This window comes from Myotis brandtii, unplaced genomic scaffold (genome assembly GCF_000412655.1).
Source record: "Myotis brandtii unplaced genomic scaffold, ASM41265v1 scaffold265, whole genome shotgun sequence".
Lineage (NCBI taxonomy): Eukaryota > Metazoa > Chordata > Mammalia > Chiroptera > Vespertilionidae > Myotis > Myotis brandtii.
In genome coordinates this window covers 926,214-952,874 of record NW_005360086.1, presented here as the reverse complement: position 1 = coordinate 952,874, position 26,661 = coordinate 926,214, and the positions used below count along the sequence as shown (strand labels likewise).

The 26,661-nt window shown below is 39.6% G+C and overlaps 2 protein-coding genes across 6 annotated transcripts in view; one reads left to right on the top strand and one right to left on the bottom strand.

Moving 5' to 3' along the window:
* The window catches only part of KAT7 (K(lysine) acetyltransferase 7), a 34,169-nt gene extending 8,908 nt beyond the window's left edge, over positions 1 to 25,261 (bottom strand). The window contains exons 1-10 of one of the 5 annotated variants that reach the window (XM_014541163.1): positions 23,397 to 23,413; positions 22,497 to 22,524; positions 22,270 to 22,417; positions 19,590 to 19,766; positions 16,926 to 17,165; positions 12,368 to 12,450; positions 8,993 to 9,082; positions 7,479 to 7,577; positions 4,614 to 4,724; positions 2,750 to 2,941 (exon numbers count right to left, since the gene is read on the bottom strand). In XM_014541163.1, the coding sequence (XP_014396649.1) occupies positions 2,750 to 2,941; positions 4,614 to 4,724; positions 7,479 to 7,577; positions 8,993 to 9,082; positions 12,368 to 12,450; positions 16,926 to 17,165; positions 19,590 to 19,766; positions 22,270 to 22,417; positions 22,497 to 22,524; positions 23,397 to 23,398 (1,170 nt within the window). In that variant the 5' untranslated portion in view covers positions 23,399 to 23,413. Of the gene's footprint in view, positions 1 to 2,749; positions 2,942 to 4,613; positions 4,725 to 7,478; positions 7,578 to 8,992; positions 9,083 to 12,367; positions 12,451 to 16,925; positions 17,166 to 19,589; positions 19,767 to 22,269; positions 22,525 to 23,396; positions 23,414 to 25,012 lie in introns of those variants that run through there. The other 4 variants (XM_014541161.1, XM_005868161.2, XM_014541162.1 and 1 more) reach the window with 4 other exon arrangements.
* Positions 25,262 to 25,345: 84 nt separating this feature from the next.
* Positions 25,346 to 26,661, top strand: part of FAM117A (family with sequence similarity 117, member A) — a 60,695-nt gene continuing 59,379 nt past the window's right edge. Inside the window, exon 1 of the mRNA XM_005868166.2 lies at positions 25,346 to 25,424. Within this exon, the coding sequence (XP_005868228.1) occupies positions 25,361 to 25,424 (64 nt within the window). The 5' untranslated portion in view covers positions 25,346 to 25,360. The remainder of the gene's footprint in view (positions 25,425 to 26,661) is intronic.

Here is a 26,661-nt window from a genome sequence, read left to right as displayed (position 1 = left end):
AAAAAAAAAAAAAAAGGGGGGGGGGCAAGGCAGCCTGGTTGAGCAGCAGGAAGCTGGGGTGGAGGGTGGCCCCCAGCAGCGCCGGCAGGGCACTTGGCCACAAGGGGGCACAAGGTACCCCTTTCCTTACTCTCAATCGTTAACAGATTTAAAGCAGCCCGTCAGCCATTGCTGTAAATCAGGGATTTTCAACCTTTTCCATCTCATGCACACATAAACTAATTACTAAAATTCTGCAGCATGCCAAAAAGTATATTTTTTACCAATCTGACAAAAAGAAAAAAGGTATAGTTTTGATTGTAATTACCTATCCTTTTTGTTCCAAGGTTACTTTTTTAAAATTATTTTGCTTTTTTACAGAGAGGAAGGGAGAGGGATAGAGAGTTAGAAGCATCAATGAGAGAGAAACATCGATCAGCTGCCTCCTGCACACCCCCTATTGGGGATGTGCCCGCAACCAAGCTACATGTCCCTGACCGAAATCGAACCCAGGACCCTTCAGTCTGCAGGCCGATGCTCTATCCACTGAGCCAAACCAGTTAGGGCCAAGGTTACTTTTTAAAAAAATCAGGCCTACACTTGTTTATAAGAATTTCTGGTTCCAAGAATTAACCAATCAGCTCTGGCTGGTGTGGCTCAGTTGGTTGGGCGCTGTCCCATGCACCAAAAAGGTTGCCCATTCAATTCTGGTCAAGTCACACGCCGAGGTTGCTCATATGCTCAGGTTGTGGGTTTTTAGGGGGCAGCTGATCAATGTTACACTCTCACATTTCTTCCCCCCACCCCCCTCTCCTCTCTCTCTAAAAATCAATAAACTACTCTTAAAAAAAAGAATCAACTAATCAGATGCAAACTCATTATGCAACCTGACCAATAAGATGCAGCTCTATTATATGACCTATATGTTTATGATTCAAGACAGGGCATTTACACTGGACAGACGGCTATTGTGTTGCCTTTTTTTGTATTTCACAATCTAAGGGGAAAGATGTCAGTGCCTCTGACTAAATAGTCAATTATTGTATGTTTTAAAAAGTTCTTACAGCACACCAGTTGAAAATCACTGCTGTAAATAGGTGAATTCTTGAAAGGTTTTATGTAAATACATTTAGAAAGCATATGTACACATCCAGAACATTTTCCATTATATTTTATTGTGACTTTTGGTCAACTTAAGAATCATGACCTAATTTGTCACATGCAAATCCAAATATTAATTGGAATTGCTTTGAAAAAGTTTCATCTATAGTTTGTCCCTATCACCACTACCCCTTTACTCATGTGGCTTTTCCCAAAAACAGACAAACTAACACAATTATTTGTTTAGAAACAGAAGCCAAACTGGGCCCAATTCAATGATTATGCCTGAAGCAATAGAAATCAGAAGTATGGCTTACTAGGTAAAGTAGGTTTTTATTTCCTGAAATTTGGTTTTTGTAATTCATATAATACAGTAGAGATCCTCAAAAATTCAGAATGTTTACTTGACCTTCAGATTTATCCAGACCCTGTTTTCTCCACCTATTACTAGTTCTTGCCCCCTTTGGCTGTTTTATTGGTTAGTGCCACTACGTAACCAGAAACAAAAAGAAAAAAAATGGCAAAAATGATAAGTAGTTCACATCAATAAAAACAGCAGCCTTACGTTCACATAGCAAAACCATACAATCATGGAGACCAGTCCACCCAGCACCATCCTCCCCTGTGCCCTAGTGTCCCCACCAGTCTTTGCCCATCACCTCCCCTCCAGCACTGTATTCTCACCCCAAGTCAAGCGTGCCAGAGTCTGAAGGACTTCATTCATAGGAGTGGTTTGGGGCCAAAATGCTATAGATTGTGTGCTTCAGAGTTGGAAACACATACAAAGAAAGTTATCACCAAACTGGGGAGAAGAATATAAGAACAGAAACCATGGGAAGCCTGGATTATGGAGGTTCACCATATGGAAACCTTGGAAAATAAAGATGGAAGGGGAAGGAGAGACACCCTAAAAGGCCTAGAGCCAAATTATGTTATGATAATAGAAACAACATAAAAGAAAGGGTTCCCTGTCTGAAAGAGTCATCTCTGTCCCTACCCTTTCCTCAATCCTACTCCATGGCAGAAAGTCCCTTTAAGACTTTAATTCCACAACTAGGGAAAGAAAGGTGGCTTAAAGCTGCAAAATAGCTAATAAGCATATTTGTCAACAATAAAATCAGATTCAAATCTTTATTCCTAAAAGAAGAAGGATGTTCTGAGGCGGAAAAAAAGCACTAAACAACTTCAGAAGGCACCAAAGGACCCATTTTGTTATTGTCAACAATAAAATCAGATTCAAATCTTTATTCCTAGAAGAAGAAGGATGTTCTGAGACGAAAAAAAGCACTGAACAACTTCAGAAGGCACCAAAGGACCCATTCTGTTCATGAAGTCTATTTTCATCTAATTTGCAACACTTAAAAACTAAGGGCAGAGGTCATCCATCTGCAAAAGAACAATGGAAAAGAGCAAGCAGCAAGAAAAAAAGACGGGGAGATGTGTATGATAGGATGTGGATAAAGGCCATTGGCTGCTTTAAGTGCCACCCAGCATCAGCCAAGCCACGGGCTGTGTACCACCACCCTAATGTGGCTTTTGATTTCCTATGCCTTCATCCCATTCCTGTGGACCACTGAGAGGTGCTTAGATAATTGTCATTAAGACAGATGTCAAAATGTAGAGATCCTATTGCTTACTGCCAACATGATCATGAAACCCAGAAACTTACCATGTGTCGGCGGAGTATCGTTTGGCTCTTCATGTACTTTAAACAGAATTCACACATATAGAGCCGTCCGAGTCGTGCATATTCTTCAGGATAGGGAGAATGGTACCAAGTATCAAGCTCATAGCGACCAAAAGCTATTGTTTTAATCATGTTGCTCCCCTCTGTGATTTGGCCTTGCAGCCTTAACTTCTCCTATTGTACAGAAGAAATCAAAAGTCAACAGAGGTTTAGAATTATAGTTCACCTTTGAACAATATGGAGGGTTAGGGTCACCAACACCCCGCCCCATGCAGTTGAAAATGGCGTTTAACTTTTGACTCCGCCAAAACATAAATACTAATAGTATAGTGTTGACCGGAAGTCTTATTGATAACATACAGTCGATAAACACATTTTTAGTATGTTAATATACTGTAGTCTTACAAATGTAAGCTATAGAAAAGAAAACATTAAGAAAATCATAAGGGAAAGAAAATACATTTTTAATATTTATTGAAAAACATTCACGTTTCAATGGACCTGCAGAGTTCAAACCCATGTCAACTATAATCACCTTTTTTTGGTAAAGTTACGTGCACACCATCATGCTAAGCTATGAAAAAAAAGACACATTTGGCTTCTAAACTCATGAGAAACTAACTGAAGAGGACTGGCGACATGGCCAAGGGTAATAAGGAAGGCTCAGTATAGGTCCCAGGGAAAACAGCTTTTCTCTGCTACTTACAACACTTATGGTCTCCTCTCTTGAACATCAGAACAAGTCTCTGGTAAAATTGTGTTCTTACCAGTCTGAACCAAACTGAATTCTAAAAGGCAATCTACCACTAATATAAACTCCCTACCTTTTATAAAACATTCTAAAATTAAACAGAAAAAAATTATCTAGAATGTGCTTTACATATTCCCAGCCCTATGTACATCTACGTGACATATACCCACCCTCTCAACCTAGGTCCTTTAAAAAATGTTTTTGAAACATGGACAGTGCTTTAACTCTGAAATCTGAAGTCCAGGAAGCAGAAATATGTTTGGATATCTATCTCCACTCAGTGGCTATGGGATTTTAAAGCAGAACCAGATGGAGCATTGAGAAAGGCTAGCCTAGGAATGCCCTGGTTCCAGAGTACACCTAGAGAAAACCAGCAAAGCCGCCCATCCCAGCCAAGAGCAGCTAGCAAGCCCTGCCACCTACAAAACTTTTAATAAGCGTATCAGGATTTTGAAATGAAGTATTCAATAAAATTTAAAGAAACAAAAAAGAGAGGATGAGATTTATTTTACAGAGATCCCCTCAATCCATTTAATCAATCACAATTTTCATAAAGCAAACTTATTGAAAATTCTGCCAATAGTATCAAAACTAAATGTTAACTGTTGATAAAAATCAGAACAGAAAACCAGCTTAATTGTAAAACTTGGATTTGTCAAAAGATTAACTCTAAAATGTCTGACAACAGCCTTTTCCATTATCCCTCTTCAATATTCTTTTTATTCTTTTACAGTTGTATTGAAGGGCTGAGGCACCCCTGAAAAGGGGAGTACCAGTTTAAGAGAACAACGGGGTATCTCCCAGTCCACAGGTTTTCAGAATTGCAAATTACTAGAGGCAAGGGGGGTACCTATTGTTTTATTCAGCTAACCACCTCCACCAAACAGGTCGTCAGGAAATGAGGTGGAGGGAGGAGGGGTAATTAATTTTAAATATGAATGGGAAGGCAGACAGTCTCAAGTAAGGATAGCTGGGGGAAGGGGAAAGGGATTCAAGCAGCAAGGTACATCAATTCCCATCTAACTGATCACTAGTCATTTTTCTTGGGCGAACTGCTCCTCACAAATGGTCCTCAGCTAGAGGCTTACTACTCACCAAGTCCTCTGAAGCCCGGGCTTGTGCTCTTCGGAAAAGATCTAAGTCATACTCGCTCGTCAGGTTTTCCAAGAGAGGTTCCCGCGTGTTCCCGTAGGTCTGCCTGTGTTCCTAGGAAAACAACCAGAGCGTGAGACTCTCTGCTTCTAAGAACATCATCTAGTTCATTTCAATCGATGCCAAGCTACTTTTTCTAATGCCTACCATATGCCAGGCATTACCCTAGGCACCATGGATTTGGCAGACATGCTATGTATCAGGTAGGTTAATGCCAGAAGACACCCATACGCACCCTGGTGAATCTGGAAAGGAAATGCTCCTACCACCTCTCCAAAAGGGAGTTTCATTCTTCTCTATCTCTAAATGAGCACCTCATGGATAAAAATGCTACGCCTCCCCATTTGTCCCTCTGAAAACGTGCACCACAGTATAAATAAGTATAACAAGCCCAAAAGCACCACAGATTCCTAGAATCCTGAGATCTGGAAGAAACCCTGGTGGAAACTCCCTCATTTGGAAACAAGACAAAAAAACAAATCTCAAAGCCTTAGAGTCTGAGATTTTAGACTGAAAGGTGAATTTGCAGGTAGGAAGGGGCAGCTGTATGAAACAGTGTTCTGTAAATTCTTTCCCTTGAACTTCTTCGCCATCATTACACTGTCCGCCAAAGGCATTGTCATGTTCTCACTTTAGAACTCCAGCCGAAGTATGTATGAAAAACTAGCTAGCCCCTTTGAAAAATATTTTACTAAATACTAAGCAAGAACAAGAGGAAACAGTCAGAAAACTAGAAACATTAAAATAATCCAGTTTTAAACAAGTATCAAACCTTACCATGGCATTCACTACAAGTATCCGTTCACTGGAAAGAAATCCTACAAGAGGAACTTCCCTTTTAAACCTTTGATTCTAGCCCTTCCCACTCCATCCTAGACTCCACCTCCCACCCAGAGAATAGAAGATAATGGCAGTTAGGAGGAGTGAATGGCTCATCCCAAGAAGAACATTACAGATTTCACACATATATTAGCACATGAAGAAACCATTCAACAGTACCTGTATGCCTAGTAAAATTTCTTAAGGTTAACCTGGGCCCACCTGATGTATATCTTTTTTAATTTGGACTACATCTAAGTATTATTCTAGTGTCATGAACTTTTTATTTTTTAACTTAAAAAAAAATCCTATCCAGCATTTTCACCAGGAAGGTTGGGTCCGAATAACCTCAACCAAACAATAGAAAGCAGATGTTTTTAAGATAAATTTCAGGAACTTTTACTGCAGACACTCTTTCTACCTGTATGATTCTTGGCGAATTAGCTCTCTAAACCTGTTTCCCATCTATAAAATAGGTGAAACACCATCCATCTTTGCTACAGATTATGGGAGCAACATAACCACAGTGCCTCCTAGCACAAGCACTCAATAAATGGCATTATGTGTTACCATACCATTACACCTCTACCCAATTTGTAGATAAAAACATTGAACAATACAGAGAGGAATACAACCTTGCAGGGTCCTTCCTCAACACACCCCACACAGTCTAGTGTGAGTATTTAGCTACAAATTCACCCCACAACCCACAACTCATCTCACATTCGCCCATCTCCATTTATTCATAAAGTCCTTTTCAAGACAGTGATGACTACCAAAAAAGTAAATACAGTTTGGCATATTTTTGTCTTAGTGACGCCATGCTGACTGCCTAAGTAATCACAAACCATACTTTTAATAATCTACTCTAAGGACTAAATAAGCAAACATTACACCTCCATGAAATAATTAAAAAAAAAACAAAACGCATCAAAGAAAGACTGAGCGATCACATGCCAAAATGTTAACAGTGATTTATATTTTGGAGGGTCATTTTTACTGTAATTTTTCTTCTCTATTTTTTTGGTATTTTCAGTAGTTAAGCATTTGTTAATAGGTTTATAATAAAGTAAGTTTTTACTTAAAAATTAAAGTTATGCAAAATGTTTTAAAATTTTTTTTACTGATGTATTGATTTTGGAGCGAGGAAGGAAGAGAGAGACAGACACATCAATTTGTTGTTCCACTTATTTATGCATTCATTAGCTGATTCTTGTATGTGCCCTGACAGGGGATCAAACCTGCAACCATGGTGGATTCATCCGGACAACTGACCTCTAACTAACTGAGCTACCCGGCCAGGGTATACAAAAGTTTCTTGAAGAAATTTTAACAAAAATGAGGAAATTAGTTTAAGATATTAAAGTAAAAATAGAATTCAAAGTTGTATTTATAGTAATAACCAAATTTTGTAAATAAGGCATTATGTAAAAAGCTAGGCTACATCCCCAAATGCTAACTCTGGTTATTTTTTAGGTAGTAGGATTAATGTTTATTTCTGCATACTTTTCTTAATTGTTCTATATTTTCTACTACAAATGTACATTACTTATAAAACTAGAAAAAAAAAGTTAAAATACTACAAAAAGATTTATAGATTATATCACCAAATTAATACCTATTATGTAGGAATTTTATTTTTCCATTAAAGTAAGTGGACTATAGCTTATTTTGAATATTTCCCCTTAAACAGACATCTCCATTATCATGGCATTTGAGAGGGTAAATTTAACCCTTTAAAACTAAAGTTTACAAACAACTAGAGGACTGAACTTTTTTTATTCATCTAAATTCTAACAGTATTTTTTTTTTTTTTTGGAAGACCTCCGGTTTCCACTCATAACAGCCAGTTTTGGGGGATTTTAGTAAACTCTAACTGCCAGAAAACAGTCCTTCTACTTATAGAGAATACCAAACAACAAATCTGAAAAACAGAAGCTTAGAAACCAAAAGAAGTTCATGCTAATTAAATAGTTAACTTTTTCTCACCAAGTATTTCTCTTTCTGTTCTTTGCTCAGCCCGGAATTTCTTTTCTTCCTGAGTTCAGCAACCTTTTCCTTATATCGCAGCTGCCTGTCTGTTGGTGCCTAAAAGGAAGAAGAGGAGAAAATTGGCAAGCTAGGTAGAAAACGCATTGTGTAATTAGTTTCAAAATGAAAGTAACAACAAACTGGGGAGGGGGTGGCGTGGGAATGTCAGATGTGTTACAACCACCATGTTAAAATGATTGGCAATTTTAAAATTCCAAATCGAGTGCCCTGTCAGTTAATATGAGTTCAGAAATGTACTTATTTTGATATTAACCCAAACAGAACATAAATGAAGGATGGAAGTCTCCACCAAAGCAAAAGTAGTAAAAGAAAGATCACTTCAATTCAATAAGCATTTATTGAAAGCTTACCGCTTTACAAGTACTGACATAAAAATTTAAAAACTGACTAAGAATAGAACCAAAGATAGACAACAAAGAGAAGTGTAGCTACCATTTACAGAGTGCTTATCCCCCAAGCACTGAGGATAGGGACGTTAGATGTATGATTCAGCTGACTACCCTGCTAGGTAGGTATTAGTCACGCCTTTTTATTAACAAGAAAATAAAATTTAGGGAGGTTAGCTGACCTGTCCAAGACCACACTCCTAGAGTGAAAGAATCACAGTATTCAAATCCTGTTTGGTTCCAAAGCCAACCTTCTCCCTCATCGCCATGCTTCCTCTGCTATCCACCTATAACCTAACCTCAAAAACAGGTATCACATGGTGAGCTATGTATATGTAATATGTGACAAGGCCAAACAACATTCTGAGAACATTACAGTGGGAAGGCATGAAGAAGAAATGCATTAATGGTAGAAGTTTTGGGAAGAATTTCTACAACAGCTGAGAGTTGTACAAGGCCTTGAAGGGTAAATACAATTTCTTCTTGGTATAGGAATATAGAGTTTGGGCAGAAAACCAGCAAGAGTAAAGACCAAGGGCATTCAGGGAGAAACAAGGAATTAAGTGTAATCAGTGGGTATGAATGTTCAGAAAAGCAGAAGGATTAGGGTAAAGCAGCATCTTGGAATGCAAGGGAAGAGAGAATTAGAAGAAAAAACGACATCAGCAACAAATGTCAAATGCTGAGGAAAAGTCACTGGTGATCTTGGAAACGTTCTAGCAGAGTGGGAGCGTTTGAAGGTAAATTACAATGGGTTAAAAAGTAGATGCAAAATGAGGAAATAGAGCAGCAGGTGTAATCTTTCAAATAACCAGGATTATCTGTTGTTGTTGTTGTTGTTATAAATTGCATGCTTCCTTCATTTATGATGTAGAAGTGTTGGTTTCATGAAAATTTACTATTTGAAAAACAATTATGATTCTGAGTTTGACTAAAGACCAGTTATTTAGACATAATACCATAGGAAACAAGAGGCATGAAATACCTAAAGACAGTCATGGGCAGAGCATATCCAAAACTTGGCTCTCAAACTGGGAATGGCCAGAGCTTTAACAAGGCCCATACCTGATGCCTGGTTGCATGCCTGTTGTTGTCATCTTGCCTGTGGGACAGCATCCTTTCTTCTATCTGCTTATCCCGGCTCTGTGCTCTCACCTGCAACCATCAACAACGTCAATAAATCCACCTGCTTCTACAACTGTTTACTTAACGCAAACAATACAAAAACAAATCCCCTGAATTTATGTGGTACTTTTACTTTCAAAGGGTCTTCACATTTATTATCACCAAATCTGTAAGATATAGATAAGGCAAGCTTCCATTCCATTATCTCAGCCATTAACTGAGAATCAGAGAAGTGAAACAATTACAACTAAATCATGATAAAACTAAGAATTTGAAGATTAATTGATGACTCTGAGCCTGGACTCTTTCCACTGTACAATTAAAAAGAAACAGTGCAAGAAAGAGGAAGTGCAAGAACAGAATGAAGAAGTACAGAGAAAATGTTAGACACTTGGGGTCAAGTCTATACGGAAACTTAACTATGTAGTTATGTTATCTTAGACAAATCACATCATCTTTCCAATAGTTTCACTTTCATCTTCTGGTAAGTGAGGACTCATATACAACTGCCTATTCAACTTCAACAGTCAAACTCAGCATGGTCAAACAGAAGACTGACATTCTCCCACAGATCTGCTCCACCCAAATCTTCCCTACATCAATAAAGAGCAACACTTCCTAAACAAATGATCAGGTCAAAAACTTTAATGTCATCCTTGATTCTTTTTCTCTCACACCTCACATCGAACCCATTAGCAAGTCTATTACGCTGCCTCCCTCCAAAATATATCCCGAATCCAACCAATTTTAACTATCTTCACTGACAGAACAATAGCCCAGGCCACTGCCTACTGCCTGAACTTTGGAGTAGCCTTCCAACTAGTCTACCCTGCGTCAGCTCTTGCCCCCTCCAGTCCATTCTCCACACACTAGCAAGCTGTGATTTTTGAAAAGGGTTTATGAAATTACATCACCCCGTTGATAAAGCCTTCCAGCTGCTTCCCACAGCCATCAGAATACAAATATACCCCTTGTGCCAAGACCTACAGGTCCTTTTGATCTGGATCCGGCTTCCTCATTTCCCATCATGCTCCAGTCACAGTGGCCAACTTTTGGTTCCTCAAACCCAACAGTTTGTCTCCACCTCACAACCTTTGTGCTTGCTCATCCTTCTACTTAAGATCTCTCATCCTACATCTTGACACAACTGCCTCTTTGTCTTCACCCAATGACTCAGATCAAATGACAACACCTCAAAAAGGTTTTCCTAACGACCCAAACAAAAGCAGTGCCACACCCCTTCATCACCCCCAAGGCAGTTACTTTCTGAAATGGCTTTAGTCTTTTTGTTTCTTATATTTATCACTTTATTAAATTCTTATTTACTTAGTAATTTATATGTTGATTTGGCTTCCCACCATGAGAATGTAAACTCCTTGAATGCAGTAGCCTTTTATCTCATTCACAGAATCCTTAGATACCAACAACAGTGTTTGGCACATGCAGTCACAGAAATCTAGGACTGAATAAAAATGGTCATATCACCGAGAGAGCAATCATTTACCAGGACACTTAGAGTAATCATATACATGCAAGTATTTTTAAAATGTTAAGAGCTTTGAATAAATGTGAGGAATTAGTCTCATCTTTCCATTTGGGATTCTAAATATAATAAAAATATATGTATCTTTCAGAAATTCTCCTGATCCTCCAAGCACATGTTCCAGTGGTAAAGATGGATTATGCTGAGCCTGATTCCCCTTGAAAGAGGAAAAATTCAAGTAATGCTTTCCTTTCTTCAGAATTTTATTCCACTACTGAAATTTTTATTTTTTAAAAAATAAATTGCTACGGTAACATGCTCATATTGCTACAGGCCAACAATCTTAAGTTATAGCTTAGGAAGACTTTTATGTAAAACCATGGACAGTATCAGATCGTTCAGTTTAGAAACGAGGTAGAGACAAGTCTCAAAAAAGAGAGATCACAGCTATTTTCAGAGAAAGAAGCACATAATGCCTTGTCAGCTTTGATGCAGATGTTGGCAGAGCTGCTCCCGGTTTGACCTGGTCTCAGACTAATGGGAAGATAATGGAAAGACCTGCCACTTACTCTTACATGGAGCAGAAGAAACTGCCTTGGTTATACAAGAGAATTGGAATGAAAAAAACAAGTGTCCTCAACCTTAAAATCCATGTAAGCACTGGCAGTATACTACGTTGCTGAAAGAATGAACACATAAGGAAACTTTCCATCCTGTGGTCAACTTGTAAATAAGAGAAAAAATTCCTGAATCAGGGAGAAGTAATGTTAGCTGGGGAATCTAATTTTCTCAGGATGAAACTGCCTCAGACAGGAATAAACCTGTGACCCTGAACTTATTAACAAAATAACAACCACAAATCAATACTCTGGTTTAACCAGCTTGGATAACCTGTCCAAATAGTATCCAAGCAAACCATTTAATTAACAATATTCTCAACTCTTGCTTCCCGTAGTTAGTTTTCTGGTTCCATCCTTGGTAGCAGCAACCCACACAGAAACATATAAAATAGGATCTTAGGTTCTACTTCTAAATCGATTATGCGAAAATCCCAAAGGTTATTTAAGACTACATTTTTCAAGAATTTAAAACAAGAATTAGCCAAGAGTAGATGTGACTGAGAGTAACAAAAAGGAAGACTATTCCACAGAAAGAAAAAAATTATGAAAACTTTTTTAAAAGCAAAATGTCTTCATAGATTTACAAGATGAGAACCTAATGCATAAATATTGAGACCATATATTTATGCAAATCAGTACTTAATGAAAAAGGTCCCTAGAAGTCTTTGTAACTTTCAATGAAAAATAATGCATTAGGCCCTAACTGGTTTGGCTCAGTGGATAGAGTGTTGGCCTGCGGACTCAAGGGTCCCAGGTTCGATTCCGGTCAAGGGCATGTACCTTGGTTGTGGGCACATCCCCAGTGGGGAGTGTGCAGGAGGCAGCTGATCGGTGTTTCTCTCTCATCGATGGTTCTGGCTCTCTGTCCCTCTCCCTTCCTCTCTGTAAAAAATCAATGAAATATATTAAAAAAAAAAAAAAAAGAAAGAAAGAAAAATAATGCATTAGAAGGTGATGCTCCAAATATTCCATAGATAATCTTCTTGTTAATTTCTTTCAAAGCATTCATTACATACTATAATTAATTATTTTATCTGTTTAATTAACTATTGTTTTTAAAAACACAGTTTTTTTATATGATGTTTCCTCCACTAGAATTTAAGAGGGAGAACCTTGCCCACTGTCCACACTGGATCTCCACTATTTAGCAAAGTGCCTGGCAAATGGTAAGCACTTGATAAGTACATGTTGAATAAACGAGAACATAATTACCTTGCACTCGTCAGCTGAGAGGTTGTGATAAAGCGGGCATCCTGAGATGGAAAAATGTCTCTCATGTTTTCCTGTAAGATGTCCTGTTAAAGGAGGGGAAAACTTAATTTCAAGATAGAATATTTAAGCTTAGAAAGTGCTGTTTTTCTCCATAACAAACCTGGTTTTTTGCCATATAATTTTTATCAAATATATGTCTGGTCAAACAGATTGAATCAGACAGACTGAATCCAAAAGAGGTAAGTGCTACTAAGGACCATGAGTTGCACCCACAATAAATTCTTTCCTTCCACAGGTTGAATGTGGCAATATTTGAGGATACTTGTGTATGTTCAATATAAATTGTAATTCCTTCTGTTCTGATGATGTATTTCTCAAATTGCAAAATGTCATAAAGCCATACACTTATAATAAAGGCACAAAATCACAAGCAGGAATATTCTCTTTTGGCAGAATTTAATTTTCCTATGCTAAACTGATCAAGTCATAAGGTAACAAGTGTACTTCACATTATGCAATTTTATCCTACCTGATCAAGTTCTTTCAATAATCAACAGAAACATAAAAAATGAAGAAGGAAATGGCCTTTTCTATTCATATAAGTAAATATATTTGATATTTTTGGACCAAATTAAATATATTCCTTATTTGGGTGGTGGGGCTGGTTTCATTTAAAGATTTAGGCTTCTTCCATTATCAAACTTTTAAACAGGCAGTTTGCACAAGGCCCTCTTATGAGGAGAAAATGTTAGGAATAACAATACAAAAAGGCTCATTTTACCTAAAGGGGCATCTCCTCATTTTTCTATTTTTCATGTGGTGAAAACATACAGGGAATTGAAAATTATTTCCTTTTTAAACATCTCAACCAAAAGTTTATAAAACACCTAAGATTGAGAGGGATGGTGAGAGAATGCAAGTGGCATAAAAAGATAAATTGGCTAAGTTAAATCACTTTACCTTTCTTTACCTTTCTTTCATAACAAAAAGACATTTAATTTTGTGTAAAGGAGACACTGGAATTTAAGTGGCATAAAAAGATAAATTGGCTAAGTTAAATCACTAGTCTATGGATATCTTTATCTTTCTTTCATAAAAAAAGACATTTAATTTTGTGTAAATGAGACACTGGAATTTAAAAAATTATACTTCATGGGGAAAAAAGAAATTAAAAAATTACTTCATGATTTATAGAATAAGCTTTAAAGGGCAAAAATAGTCCAAGTTTTCAGGGAGATGGGAATATATGATACACAGACAGTCATTTCTCCGGAACTGTAAAATACTAGTGGCCCGGTGCATGGATTGGTGCACACTGAAAGGAAATTAATTAGAAGAAATATTTTAATATCGCTATTTGCCCTTTCTTTATAATAGAAGTGTCAACCAAATTCCTGATCGACAATGACAGATTGAAACACAAACGTGCGATTGGCACCAGCGAGAGCTTTATACGTATCACGCGTGTGCAAGTCAACGTTTATTTTTAAATTGCCAGTGCGCATCATATGTAACGGTCGGTTGGACGGTCGGTCGGACGGTCACTTAGCCTTTTATGTATATATATATAGATATAGATAATTTTTAGAAATCCATACATTTTTATATCGGGCACAAAAACTACCCCCAGTGGTCAAACACAGTATATAAAATCTAAAGTATCACTGCTATGGCAAGCCTTTTTAGATATTGTGCATTTATAACTTCTGAGTAAATTATTCATGTTTTACTTTATATGTAAACTAAAACTAATTTAATGTGTCTATATTAAAAATTTTAAAAGGACAGCTGATCTATTGACCTAGCCATTGCTATCCAACAGATTTTCTAAAAACACCAAATACACACATACAAGGCTATCCATTACAGTACTAATCAAAATAGGTAAAAATGAAAAATAATCTAAATGTCAATCAACATAGGACAATTTAAGTAATTTATGAACTATCAATACAATGGAATGCTCTGTATCCTCTAAGTGCTAATAATGTAAAATACCCAAGATGTCAAACCAACCATTGTGTATTTTCCTTTTTATGAATACCAACACAAAAGAAATATGTGTACATATACGTGTGCTTATACTCTATGTATAGAAACTAACTAGAAGCACACATAAAAATTACCAACAGTAGCTTTATATCTGGGGCATATGAAGGAATAATTTATACTTATGTACTTCAAGCCCTCTTATAGGGTTTTAACTTTTCACAGGCACATAATACTTCCACGCCAAAAATTTTTTTTAAGTTAATGCCATTGCTTTGCTTATGATAAAGAGTAGAACAGGATCAAGAATAATTTTGGAAGCTCAGGTTCATACATTTCAAACTCTGCCAATAAAATAAAACCAAAAGTCAAAATAAACTTTCCTCTGACCCAGCACATCTATATTTACCCTCTGGTCTACCTCATTAAGGGGGCTAAGCCCTGGGCATAACTAACACACAATTAGACCCCTACTCTGACTTCATCGCCTCTTCTCCATTCCGGTCACTCTGCCCCAGGCATAATGGCCCTGAAGTGCGCCTCACATTGCTTAAGCATTCTCCTACCCCAGACCTGTGGCACTGTTGTTCCCTCTAAGCTTATCACTTATTCCCCTGATACTCATATGGCTCTTTCTCACTTCTTTCAGGTTTCTCCTCAAATGTCAAGGTATCAGAGTGGCTTTCCCTAATCTACTGTGTGTGCACATGCACAAACAATATTCTACCCTCTTTGCACACCATACTATGTATTTTCCTCCACAGCATGTATCTCTAGTTAATGAATATATGTAGCTATCTGGTTTGCCTTTCCCAGTTAGCTACCTCCAAGAGTATTGGGATTTAGACATAGTCACAACTATATCACCAGAACTTTATTTACTTTTAAATATGTTTCTATTGATTTCAGAGAGGTAGGGGAAGGGAAAGGGAGAGGGAGAGGGAGAGAGGGAGAGACGGGGAGAGGGTGAGAGGGAGGGAGAGAGGGAGGGAGAGAGAGAGAGAGAGAGAGAGAGAGAAACATCAATGATGAGAGAATCACCGATAGGCTACCTCCTGCACGCCCCCTATTGGGGATTGAGCACACAACCCAGGCATGTGCCTTGACCAGGAATTGAACTGTGACCCCAATTCATGGGTCAATGCTCAACCACTGAGCCACACCCGCCAGACATCACCAGAACTTTAAAAAGTATCTGACAAATGGCAAATATTCAATAAGTATTTATTGAATGACTGGTTAAACATCTATATATAAAAAAGGCTAAGTGACCGACCATCTGTTGGTCCAACCAACCGACTGACCGGTACATGATGTGCACTGGCAATTTAAAAACAAACGTTGACTCGCGTGTGCTTGATACATATAAAGCTCTAACTATAAAGCTCTTTCTTCTAATTAATTTCCTTTCAATGTGCATGAATCTGTGCACCGGGCCACTACTAGTATATATAAAATAAAAGTACAATTTAGGGATGCATGGATAGTGACTAGCAGATTCCCTTACCCTCTTAAAGTACATTAGCTATCTCTTGCTTGTACTGGGGTTTATATGATGACACCTATTCTTAGTTTTTCATTATTTATCCCAAGGAAATTGATTTAGGCCTGAAACAATTATCTTGAATGATAATTATTACAGCATTCAGAGGAACTTTTGCTCTATTTTATGCATTTTTATGGTTAATTTTTTTTTTTTTTTTTTTTTTTTTTGAGAAACTGCTGCTAAAATCAGGAATATATTCAGATAAATAAAATACTAGGAAAAATGCACTGGTAGCCTGCATAACAGCGACTTACTCTGGTCTACCTTTTTTCCTGAACCTGGTAGCCACATTCAAAGGCTAAATCTGAGTAATGAAAGGCCCCTTATCTCCCAACCAGCACCTTCCAACTCTAGACAAAAGCTTAAGTCTAACATTTGCACCTAAGCTCACCCAGAGTACAAATAAGGTTTAAGCCGTGACAAGAATCCCTCCGTAAGGATTCAAAGTCTGTCAGAAGAAAACAATAAAATATTCTATATGAGAAGAAATATTTATCTAGTTTGTATTTACTAAAAACACAGAGCCACAGGACCAAAAACCAGTGAAGTCACAAAAGTCCAGAGTTTCATCTGTAGTCTTTTAGTTTAATTGCCTCTTGATAAGTAATCTGTTTTCCTCATTTAACAGCTATGGCCCTATCACCACTATTCTGCACTAGCTGATACTCTATTAATCCTCATTAAGCTTATACCATGTACCATGCAATGAGATATTGGAAAATAACTGGTCTTCTGTTTCATTTTTGCTAGAAAAAGGAGAGACTTTTCCAATGGGAAAAGCTCTCAATTTAAACTGAATAGTGCATCACAGTTAATTTCCAGATCTATTATTATGGAGAGTAGGCCACGAAGCAGAAATGCTTTTATTCAAGTGGGCAATTCATTGTTACTCTGAGCATGTGGTCACTGAAGAGCCTAAGAAGCTAGATCACAACGGAACACTAAACATTTCTGGGTGATTCTAATTCTGGAGGGAGAGAGAACCACAGAACACAGGGTGTCATAAAGTTGGGGCACACTTACCTAGAGAGTTACAGCCTGGTGTAGGACACTTCATGTTAAAGTTATAGCTTTCATGGAAGCGACGGCGCTTGGGGCGATGAGAGAGGTCGCTGCCCGAGTCTTTCAGGGACATGTCCTTGGCAATGCTCTCATCATGAGACACGTTGGGGCTGGAGATATCTATGTCAGACTCAGAAGAAGGTGCGTTTCCAGTTGGTGTTCGAGGTGGAGACTCATCATGATCAGCTGTATTTTTAGTTTCTACAATAAAAGCAATTGGTAGAACTTGCGAAAAGGGTTCATTTAGTTAGAGGTTTACTATTCAGAAGTGTTTATGGTCTTCCCAGATCTTCTATGATTTGACCAGTAACTTTTAGCTATTTATCTGCTACAAAAGCTAAATGAAGAACAAAAAAATGAACACTGTTCCTTTTGTGCAACTTTAAATTCTGATTAAAATTTAAATTTGGAGTTTCCCTAATACATTTTACTTATCTGTGTTTCTCCTAAGCCCTCAATCATGGTTAATCAAAACTGGAAGGAAAAAATTTTTTTTAAAACATTACCATCCCACTCTATTTCTAGGAGATACACAGGATGGAAGACAAATGAAAATGTTTTGTCTTTCTGGATGACACTGAACAGACTTGGTGTGAAAGTGTGAATAGACCTGACTCTTGAGTTAGCTGTTGGTAATCTAACAATTCCAATTCCAAACTCTAAATCAGGAGTTGCAGCCTTGGCCAATATGGCTCAGTTGGTTGGAGCGTCGTCCAGTGCACCAAAAGGTCACAGGTTCAATTCCTGATCAGGGCACATGTCTGTGTTGTGGGTTCTCTCCCTTCCTCCCTCTCTAAAATCAATAAAGTAAAAAAAAGAAAAATGTTAAATCAAGGGTTGCAAACCAAATGCCTACAGGGACTGAGCAAGGCCAAATAGAAAGATGATTGTCCATCTCAAGGGACAACCACCATTCAGCTCTAGCCAATTACTACTGTGGGCGAGGGGCCACCTTGTCTTCCCAGAGCTTTCCAATTTGTAAAAGAAACTAGTAGCCCAGGTTTTCAGATATAATTTCTGTATTTTCAAATACTGGCAAAAATTTTTTAAAAATGTAAATACTGTGGCCCTAACCGGTTTGGCTCAGTGGACAGAGCATCAGCCTGCAGACTGAAGGGTCCCAGGTTCGATTCCGGCCAAGGGCATGTACCTTGGTTGCGGGCACATACCCAGTAGGGAGTGTGCAGGAGGCAGCTGATCGATGTTTCTCTCTCTCATCGATGTTTCTAACTCTCTATCCCCTCCCTTCATCTCTGTAAAAATCAATAAAATATATATTTTTTAAAAATGTAAATACTGTGCAAGCAAACCAACCAACCATGTTGGCAGGCTAGAAGCTCACCAGTCTAAAACCTCTGCTCAGAGGTCTCTGATTTGGGCTGGTGAATCACAATCTCGATAGCTTACCATTCCCATTACTAAAGAGCACCTCTTCTTAAAAACTCAGAGATAGCCCTGACTGGTTTGGCTCAGTGGACAGAGCATCGCCCTGCGGACTGGAGGGTCCCAGGTTCGATTCCAGTCAAGGGCATGTACCGTGGTTGCGGGTGCGTCCTCAGTGGGGAGTGTGCAGGAGGCAGCTGATCGATGTTTCTCTCTCATCGATGTTTCTAACTCTCTATCGCTTTCCCTTCCTCTCTGTAAAAAAATCAATACAGTATATTTAAAAAAAAACAAAACTCAGAGATAACTGGACTGATAAGCATGGCTGTAAGAAAACCTGGTCCATAAACATGGATGGACCTAGAGGGTATTCTGCTAAGTGAAATAAGTCAGAGAAAAACAAATACCGTATGATTTCACTTATATGTGGATTCTAAAGAACAAAATAAACGAATAAGCAAAACAGAAACAGACTCATAGATACAGAACACAAACTGAAGGTTACCAGATGGGAGGGGGTTGGGGGACTGGGTGAAAAAAGTAATGGGATTAAAAAGTACAAATTGGTGGTTGCAAAATAGTCATGGGGATGTAGAATACAACATAGGGAATATAGCCAATGACATTTTAATAACTATGTATGGCCCTAACCGGTTTGGCTCAGCGGATGGAGCGTCGGCCTGTGGACTCAAGGGTCCCAGGTTCGGTTCCGGTCAAGGGCATGTACCTTGGTTGCGGGCACATCCCCAGTGGGGAGTGTGCAGGAGGCAGCTGATCGATGTATCAATAAAATATATTTAAAAATAAATAAATAAATAACTATGTACGGTGCCAGGTAGGTACCAGAATTATCAGGAGGATCACTTTGTAAATTATATAATTGTCTAACTACTATACTGTACACCTGAAACTAACAAAATAATACTGAATGTCAATGATAATTAAAATTAAAAAATTAATTATTTAAAAAAGAAAAGAAAATCTGGTCCAAGCCTTCTTCATCTGTAAGAGGTACCCAGACCCTTTCGCCTACTGCAGGCCCAATTTCATAGATCCGGCTACTCTGGACCGCAAGAATATTCTAGTACCAAACTGTCCTCAGCAAGATATAAGAAAGGAATCAGGCAAACAGCATGGACGTAGCTGAGATATTGCCAGTATTAGGCATCTGTCTGCAGTGGCTCCAAGCCTTCCTTATGAAGAAATTGACCACCCCCTCTCTGGAATGGCATACCCACTCACCTCTATCTGAAAAGTCAACCACTTGCTCAGTTTCTGAGCCAGACGAACGAGTCTGCCGAAGTGGGTATTTTTTCGGAGTCACTGGGGTGGGCTGCTGCTGACTGCGGGTCACTCTCCTGGTAGAATAAACAGGCTCCTCAGCGCCAAAAGACTGCAAATTTCGAACAGGGCTGGAATCTGAAAAGATAATATAATACTTAAAGAAAAAACAAGGAAGTCTATTTCCCATCCATATGATTCATTAGTATTTAGGCTGCCCTCCTCTTCGCATTTCACGAAATCCAACAAATCTTTAAAATATCTATTTTATTAAATAAAACATAAGCAAAAGACCCTCAATCAGGCATAGAGATGAAATATTGTGTAGAATTAATAGTTTAGGTTCTGGAATCAAGGCTAAACATGATTCAATTCCACTCTTCCATACCAACTAGCTGTTAATCTCTCCAAGCCCGTTTCCTTATCTTTAAAAAGGAAAATACTAGCAGCACATTCTTTGTTTGTTGTGAGGAATACGTTCGATAACTTATGTAAAGGACTTAACGTGATACTTGGTACACAGATCTAGTGCTTTATATATAATAGCTGCATCCTCTCTTTCTTTCCTTACTCTAACCCACCATAACAGATATTCTATTACTAAAGGTATAACAATATACAAATATTTCCTTTCCTTAGGGGTCTCTTTTTCTCTTCCTAATTACCCTTTCTGAAACCCTGAAGAGAAATAATAGACTCATAAAGGGTAATGCGATAATACAGCTTTTAAAATTGTTCTGGATGGCAAAACCTATTCTGAAGCACCCAACAGTCTTTCTACATTTCCAAACTGATGACACTTAAAAAAGGAATAAAAGAAATTCAAACCTGAAATTAAAGCATATTTTAAACAAGGAGAAAATTGAAATTCTCAAACTTTTGTGTCAATTAGCACACAATTGGGTTATCGGTTTGCACAGCGCCAGGGGGCTACATTTACAATGTAGTCTACATTTTGCTTTAGAGAGGGCCGCCTTCCATAGACTATATTGTGAATGGTGTCCCCAGAACTCTGTGGTCATGAAGTATAACAACCAGAAAGAGACCCAGAGCTCATGTATTTCTTAGCTGTTTTGAATACTTAAAACTTTTACGTGTCCAGGGCATGGCCAATTAATACTTTCTAAGAACATTATGCCCTTTGCTTTAAATATACTGTTCCTTCTGCCTATGATGACACTTTCTCATCTTCAACTTGTAAATTCCTACTAAATCCTTTAAAATGTCCATCTGGGAGTCCTGCCATCATCTGGCTGCTCCATTTCTTGGCTCCCATAGTAATCCATGCAAACTTCTCTCAGAGTTCTTACCACAATGCATTACAATGATCACTTTACATATCTTTATCTTGCACTAAACTGAGCAGTCCTTGAGGGCAGAAACTGATTCTTCCATCATGGCATTCCATTCATAGGATAGTGCCTGAATTATAGTAGCCATTTATCAATATTCCCATTGTGCTAGAAATAAAACTTAAAAATTGAGAAATCAAGAAACAACAGCTATAATTCAGCTGAAATTTTAAATTAAAAAATCAAGTTAGGAACAGGTAAGAGACTATTCCCACTTTCTTGCTTGAAAAACTTATGTTTTTCTCTCATGCTCACACAGCAGTAACCAAATCAGCACTATTTAAGTGCTCAAAGTATATTACATTTCCCCCCTTAATATATTATCACTTACTGATCATGAGCTTTCTGTATTAACTGCAACCTTCTTTCCTCCCCAGAGAATCCCAGAGCAGAGCCAAGAGGGGTCAGCGGTACCTTCCAAATCTAAGAAGCTCAGGTGGCTAATTGCACTGGAGAAACTTTTAACACAGAGATTCTCTATTCTCTATACCAAAACGAAATTTGGGGTATTTACAACTATATATAGTTGACTCAATAATCAGTTGAGTCAACTGATATTGAGTCAACTATTAATTGTGTATCTAACTATATTATGGAATTAAACATGGTTTTAGAAGTATTGAGTCCCTACCAATTGTAAAGAGACTACTTTAAGTCCCTAAGTCTAACCAGTGGTTCTCAATCTTCCTAATGCCGTGACCCTTTAATACAGGTCCTCATGTTGTGATGACCCCCAACCATAAAATTATTTTCGTTGCTACTTCATAACTGTAATTTTGCTACTGTTATGAATCGTAATGTAAATATCTGATATGCAGGATGTATTTTCATTGTTCGAGACCCACAGGTTGAGAACCGCTGGAAACCATTCTAACAGAAAGTGACATGATGACATTCCCATTTTACTGATAGGAAAACTGTAATCTAAAAAAGTTAAATGACTCAAGACATTCATGTGCTACACATCCATTATACCAGACATAGTTCGTTTGGATCTAAAAGTGAGACAGCACCCCCAACAGAACCGAACCATTTGGGGATTTTTTTTGGTTAAATTTTCTTTTTATTGTTGACATTATTACAGATGTCTTCCATTTCCCCCTCTTTTCGCACCTCCACCCAGGCCTCCCACAGAACCATATTTAAAGACCTGATACTTCTGTTGTCATTTGCTCTGTATTTCACCAGACTCTGTCATCTACATCAGCCACAGGGCAGTTTCCACATTAACACATGTGATGACCAGTCAGCAGGCTGTGAGACGTGGCAGGGAGAAGGAAGCCTTTTACCTTGGGAACTCTGGCTCAGCCGGGCTGAGGAGCGGGTGACTCGGGCAGATCTCCGAGATGTGCCATCGCTCTCTGAACTGTCTGTGTGCTCGAGATCTGTAGAAAAATCGGAATCTTCGGTTCCATCTGAACTACTGCCTGCATTCCTCTGTAACACCATAGATCCAGACATTAGCACAGAAGCATTTACTCTGTGGGTTTGTATTAACACTGGAAATAAAACGAACCGTGATGCTGAAAACGCGAAGTTCAAACCTAAGAAAGAATTCAACAGTCAACCTCCCTTTATTTAGAACATTTAAACGAACAGCCTACAAATAATGCATCCTCATTAAATAAATGAAGAGAATTAATTTTTCCTGTATTAGGATTAATTCTAAAATAAGTCCAGGTGGAGGTCAGTATCATAAACTGGAAATAAAAGTATCCAACTCAAAATGGTCTGGCTGACATAATAGCCATGCATTTATATATAAGTCCAAGGCAGTGAGAAAAATGTTAGTGCTTGACTCCATTTGACTTTAGGGAGTTTTTGTTCAAAGTCTCCATGAACAGCTAACACATTTCTTAAAGCCATACACTAATTCAAAATATCATGGTCAACACTGATCCTAAGAGAATTTAAGCAGAGAACGAGTAAAATTCTTCTCTTATATTATCTACCTTTGAAGCTTCTCCACATGAATAACAAGAGGGCTTAAAAAGGGGGCAGCTTGCACAAGAAGACTTATAGGCATTCAGAAACAGAGGTTTTATTGTCTTTTCAATTAATAATTACTTGTCAATTATTAGCCTCCAAAGGCATAATTAGCCATAAGGATAACTTTCATCAGTTGGGCATTAACACTATACATCTTTTACTAACCCAGAAAGGGAAGAGCATTTACAAAAATTTAAAAAAAAAAAAAAAAAAAAAAAAAAATACAAAGCTTCACACTGCAAGTCCCCTATTCTTTATTCAAAACCCTTAGGGCCACTTGTGTTTAGAATTCATAATTTTTTAGATAAACAGACACTTTATAATATGTAAATAATCACACTAAAGAAGGCATGCAAAAACTGCAAGTAACCTCAGGACAGTTTAGGACAGGTTTTGCCACCAAATAAGTAACAAAGAACAAACTTACATGTTTAAGAGCTCTTTGTATTTGGGGAGACTGTGGACCTATTCCAAGGCACCAATACTATTCCTGCATTTGGTGAGCTTTAACATAAACATCTACCAATGTAGGTCATTTTAGGAGACCTTAGAAAAATGCAAATAATTTATTTGAAAGTTTCTGTGAAGAGAAAAATTTCTGCAGAAATGAGCAAGATACCACCCAGCTTTCCAAATAGTTCAAGGGTAATCTGCCCAGAAATGAGCAGACGCCCCAGAATCATAGTAAATCAATAGGATGGGAAGGGAGGGGGAGACCAAAGGTCATCTAGTCCAGTTACCCAGATGTTTGAATCACTGATCATCTCTGACCATCCTTTCCTGGCTTGACCTCTTCTCTCTGGCTTTCCCTGATCTACTCCCATCCTACTCCGGAGCAGAATTACTTGCTCCCACACTTGCCTTCCATAACTTTGTCTATATACTTCTAAGTAGAGAATTTACTAGATCCTTCTACAGGTATTTATATGCCTGTTTCCCTGCCCCCCCCCATCAGATTTTTAAAGCCAGTGATTATGTTTAATTTTTGAATCCCCAGCAACCAGCACATAGCGACTAGTCAATAAAAATTTGTTGAATTATACCCTACGATGTGGCTCAGTGGGTCAAGGCTGGATTCCAGGTGGGGTTTGGGGCTAAATCCCCAGTAGGGTTTAGGGCTGGATCCCCAGCAGGAGGCAGCCGATCAATGATTCATCACTGATGTTCCTCTCTTTCCCTTCCTCTCTGAAATCAATAAAAATACATTTTAAAAAAACTGTTGAATTAGATTTGTTCTGTAATGCTGGCACAGCCATCGCCTAATTGAGTCGCTTGGGGCACTCCTTTAGGCCTCTCTCTGTTCAGCTGTAAAAAGAAGGGATGGGGGTGATCTCCTAAGTCCCATGTAATTTTAGAAAGTTTCTGATTTTACGAAATGCATTTTCTAGGCGCTGTCCAACTAAGCTAATAAGGAAAAATTACGGCTGGGATGCAATGTCATAGTGGGATCTCTTGGGAGTGGGCGCTGGTTCTCTATCACCCAGAGTCTCTGCTTTGTTGTGCCCCCCGCCGGGAAAGGAAGGATGCTCCAAAACCCCGCCTCTCCATTTACAGCATCACCAGGCCCAGAGGGCGGGGATTCGTACCACCCAATCGTAGTCCCGCTAAACCGCACCCCCACGGGACAGACTGCCAACCTCAGCCAATCAAGAGAGGAGGGATCGTTCTCTACAGCCAATCTGAGAGCTGCGGGGCCAGGCTCAGACACCTCCCCCGCACGCGGGGAGGTAACCGTTGGGCCCAAATGGGCGGTGTCACCAGCCAATCAATATGCTTCTAGACGTTTCAGCGACCAATTAGCTAGAAGAACGCCTCCGAGCCAGGCAAGCAGAGGGCGGGAATAGTTGCTAGCACAGGCCGAGGCCAGCGTCGGGCCCACATTTTTCTGTAGGATCTGGACGGAAGAGAGGGTTGCGGAGCTAGATTCGGGGGGTCGGGAAGTTGGAACCCAGAGGCTGTCTGTGGAGCGTGACCAACTGCGTCACGCTGCTCAATCGACTTGTCCTTAGACACCCGCCATCCCTCCGGTCCCGTTCCTCTCACCTTCCTTCGCGGCATTGCCTGCGGCTGCGGCCCGACGGTTCCGACTCGGGCAGCGGCGGCAGCAGCAAGAGGAACGGTAGCTCCGGCGGGCTCCGTGGCGGCCTCTGTGGCAGTCCCAATCCTGCGGACGATCCCAAGTGCCTCCTGCTTCACAGCGTCTACAGCCTTCTGCGCAGGCGCCGCGGGCTGGAGCGCTTTTTCCTTCACTTCCGGCTGAGGCTCGCGTCATCTGACGTTATGGGTCCGATGGGGTCCTGGGAGTTGCGCTGTGTCCGGTGAGGCTCGTGGGCGCCATGTTGGAACTGGGCGCCCAGTGCAAACCGGGGCCAGCCATTTTTACTCGGGGGGATGGCCCCCTTTGTGTGCGCGTGGGTAGCCATTCTTGTTTGGGGCAGAAGCCTGACCGTGGAAGGTAATGGTCCTCATCTTTACCTTGGGCAAAACGTCCCTTCCCGGTAGCTCTCATTTCTGAAGTCGGGGAAGGAAACCCCCAGAATTCAGCAGGTTGTTGATATTTAACCCCTTCTTTGCCTAACGGGCTAAAGGACGTTTCCGTTTAGCCTATAAACTCAAAGCTGAGAAGGGATAGTTTGCACACACACAAAAATAATTTTTTAAGAGCCATCCCGTGCCTCAAAGTGGTGGGGATGCAGGCTCCGAAAAAGAAACGAAAGGGCAGCGCCCACCACCAGGAAGCTCCTTGTCAGGCGAAGGAGACATTGTCCTTGCCTTTAGCGAACAGCAAGTAAGTTAAGTCGTTCAGGTCGCAGGAGGAGGCAGAACCCTTTCCTTCTTCAGAAGCCGTAGCTCCAAAGAATTCCCAGTTTAGCTTTGTGGTGAGCACCCCCCTCGCCCCCCCCCCATTCTGTATGTGTTCAAGAGGCCTGGGCGGGCGGGGGAGGGGGTGCCGAACCAGAACCGGAGAAGCCATGAACCCCACTGTAACCCAAGTGACCCCTGAAAATCAGAAGCTTGAGCCAGGAGTTGGGGGAGGGAATAAGAAGAAGGAATCGTTTTAGTGAAGCTGGAGCTAAAAAAAAAAAAAAAAGATGTTTAAATAATAGGGCCTGCTTTAAATAATAGGAAGACGTAGATGAAGGATAGAGGCTGGAAGAAGGGCCATAGAGAAGGCTGGGAGGGGAGAGCAGGCGTCCAGGACCGCAGCTTGGCCGAGAGCGACTGGGCGGAGGCGTGGAACCAGCTCAGTCATTCATTTAGGAGCAGGGACCCCCGTTTCACCCGAGGCCCGCTAACGGGGAGCTTCCCCCCAGGAGCAGAGCTAAGGAGCAGAGCCACAAGGGGACCATCGCACTGATGAGCTGCACAGAGGACTCTGAAGAGTGCCGGTTCCTGACCCTTAGCCGGCACTCTCCTTGGGGATACCCGGGGCCGCTATTAGCACGGGCAGATTTAGTATTTGGTATTTAGCTTTAGTGTTTAGCATAAAGACCTTTGAATAACCTACTTAGGTTGAACTGCACATAAAAACGTATATGGAAAGGGGCTCGAGTTTCTCCAAGGATAGCCCTAGCACGTCAGCATTTAATTTCACATGATTTCTGTTATTTTTGCACTTACTGATGTGTTTTGAGGTTACTCTTGGATGTCTGGCCCCCCCAACTAGTGGTCAGGAGCTCCTATGTTAAGAA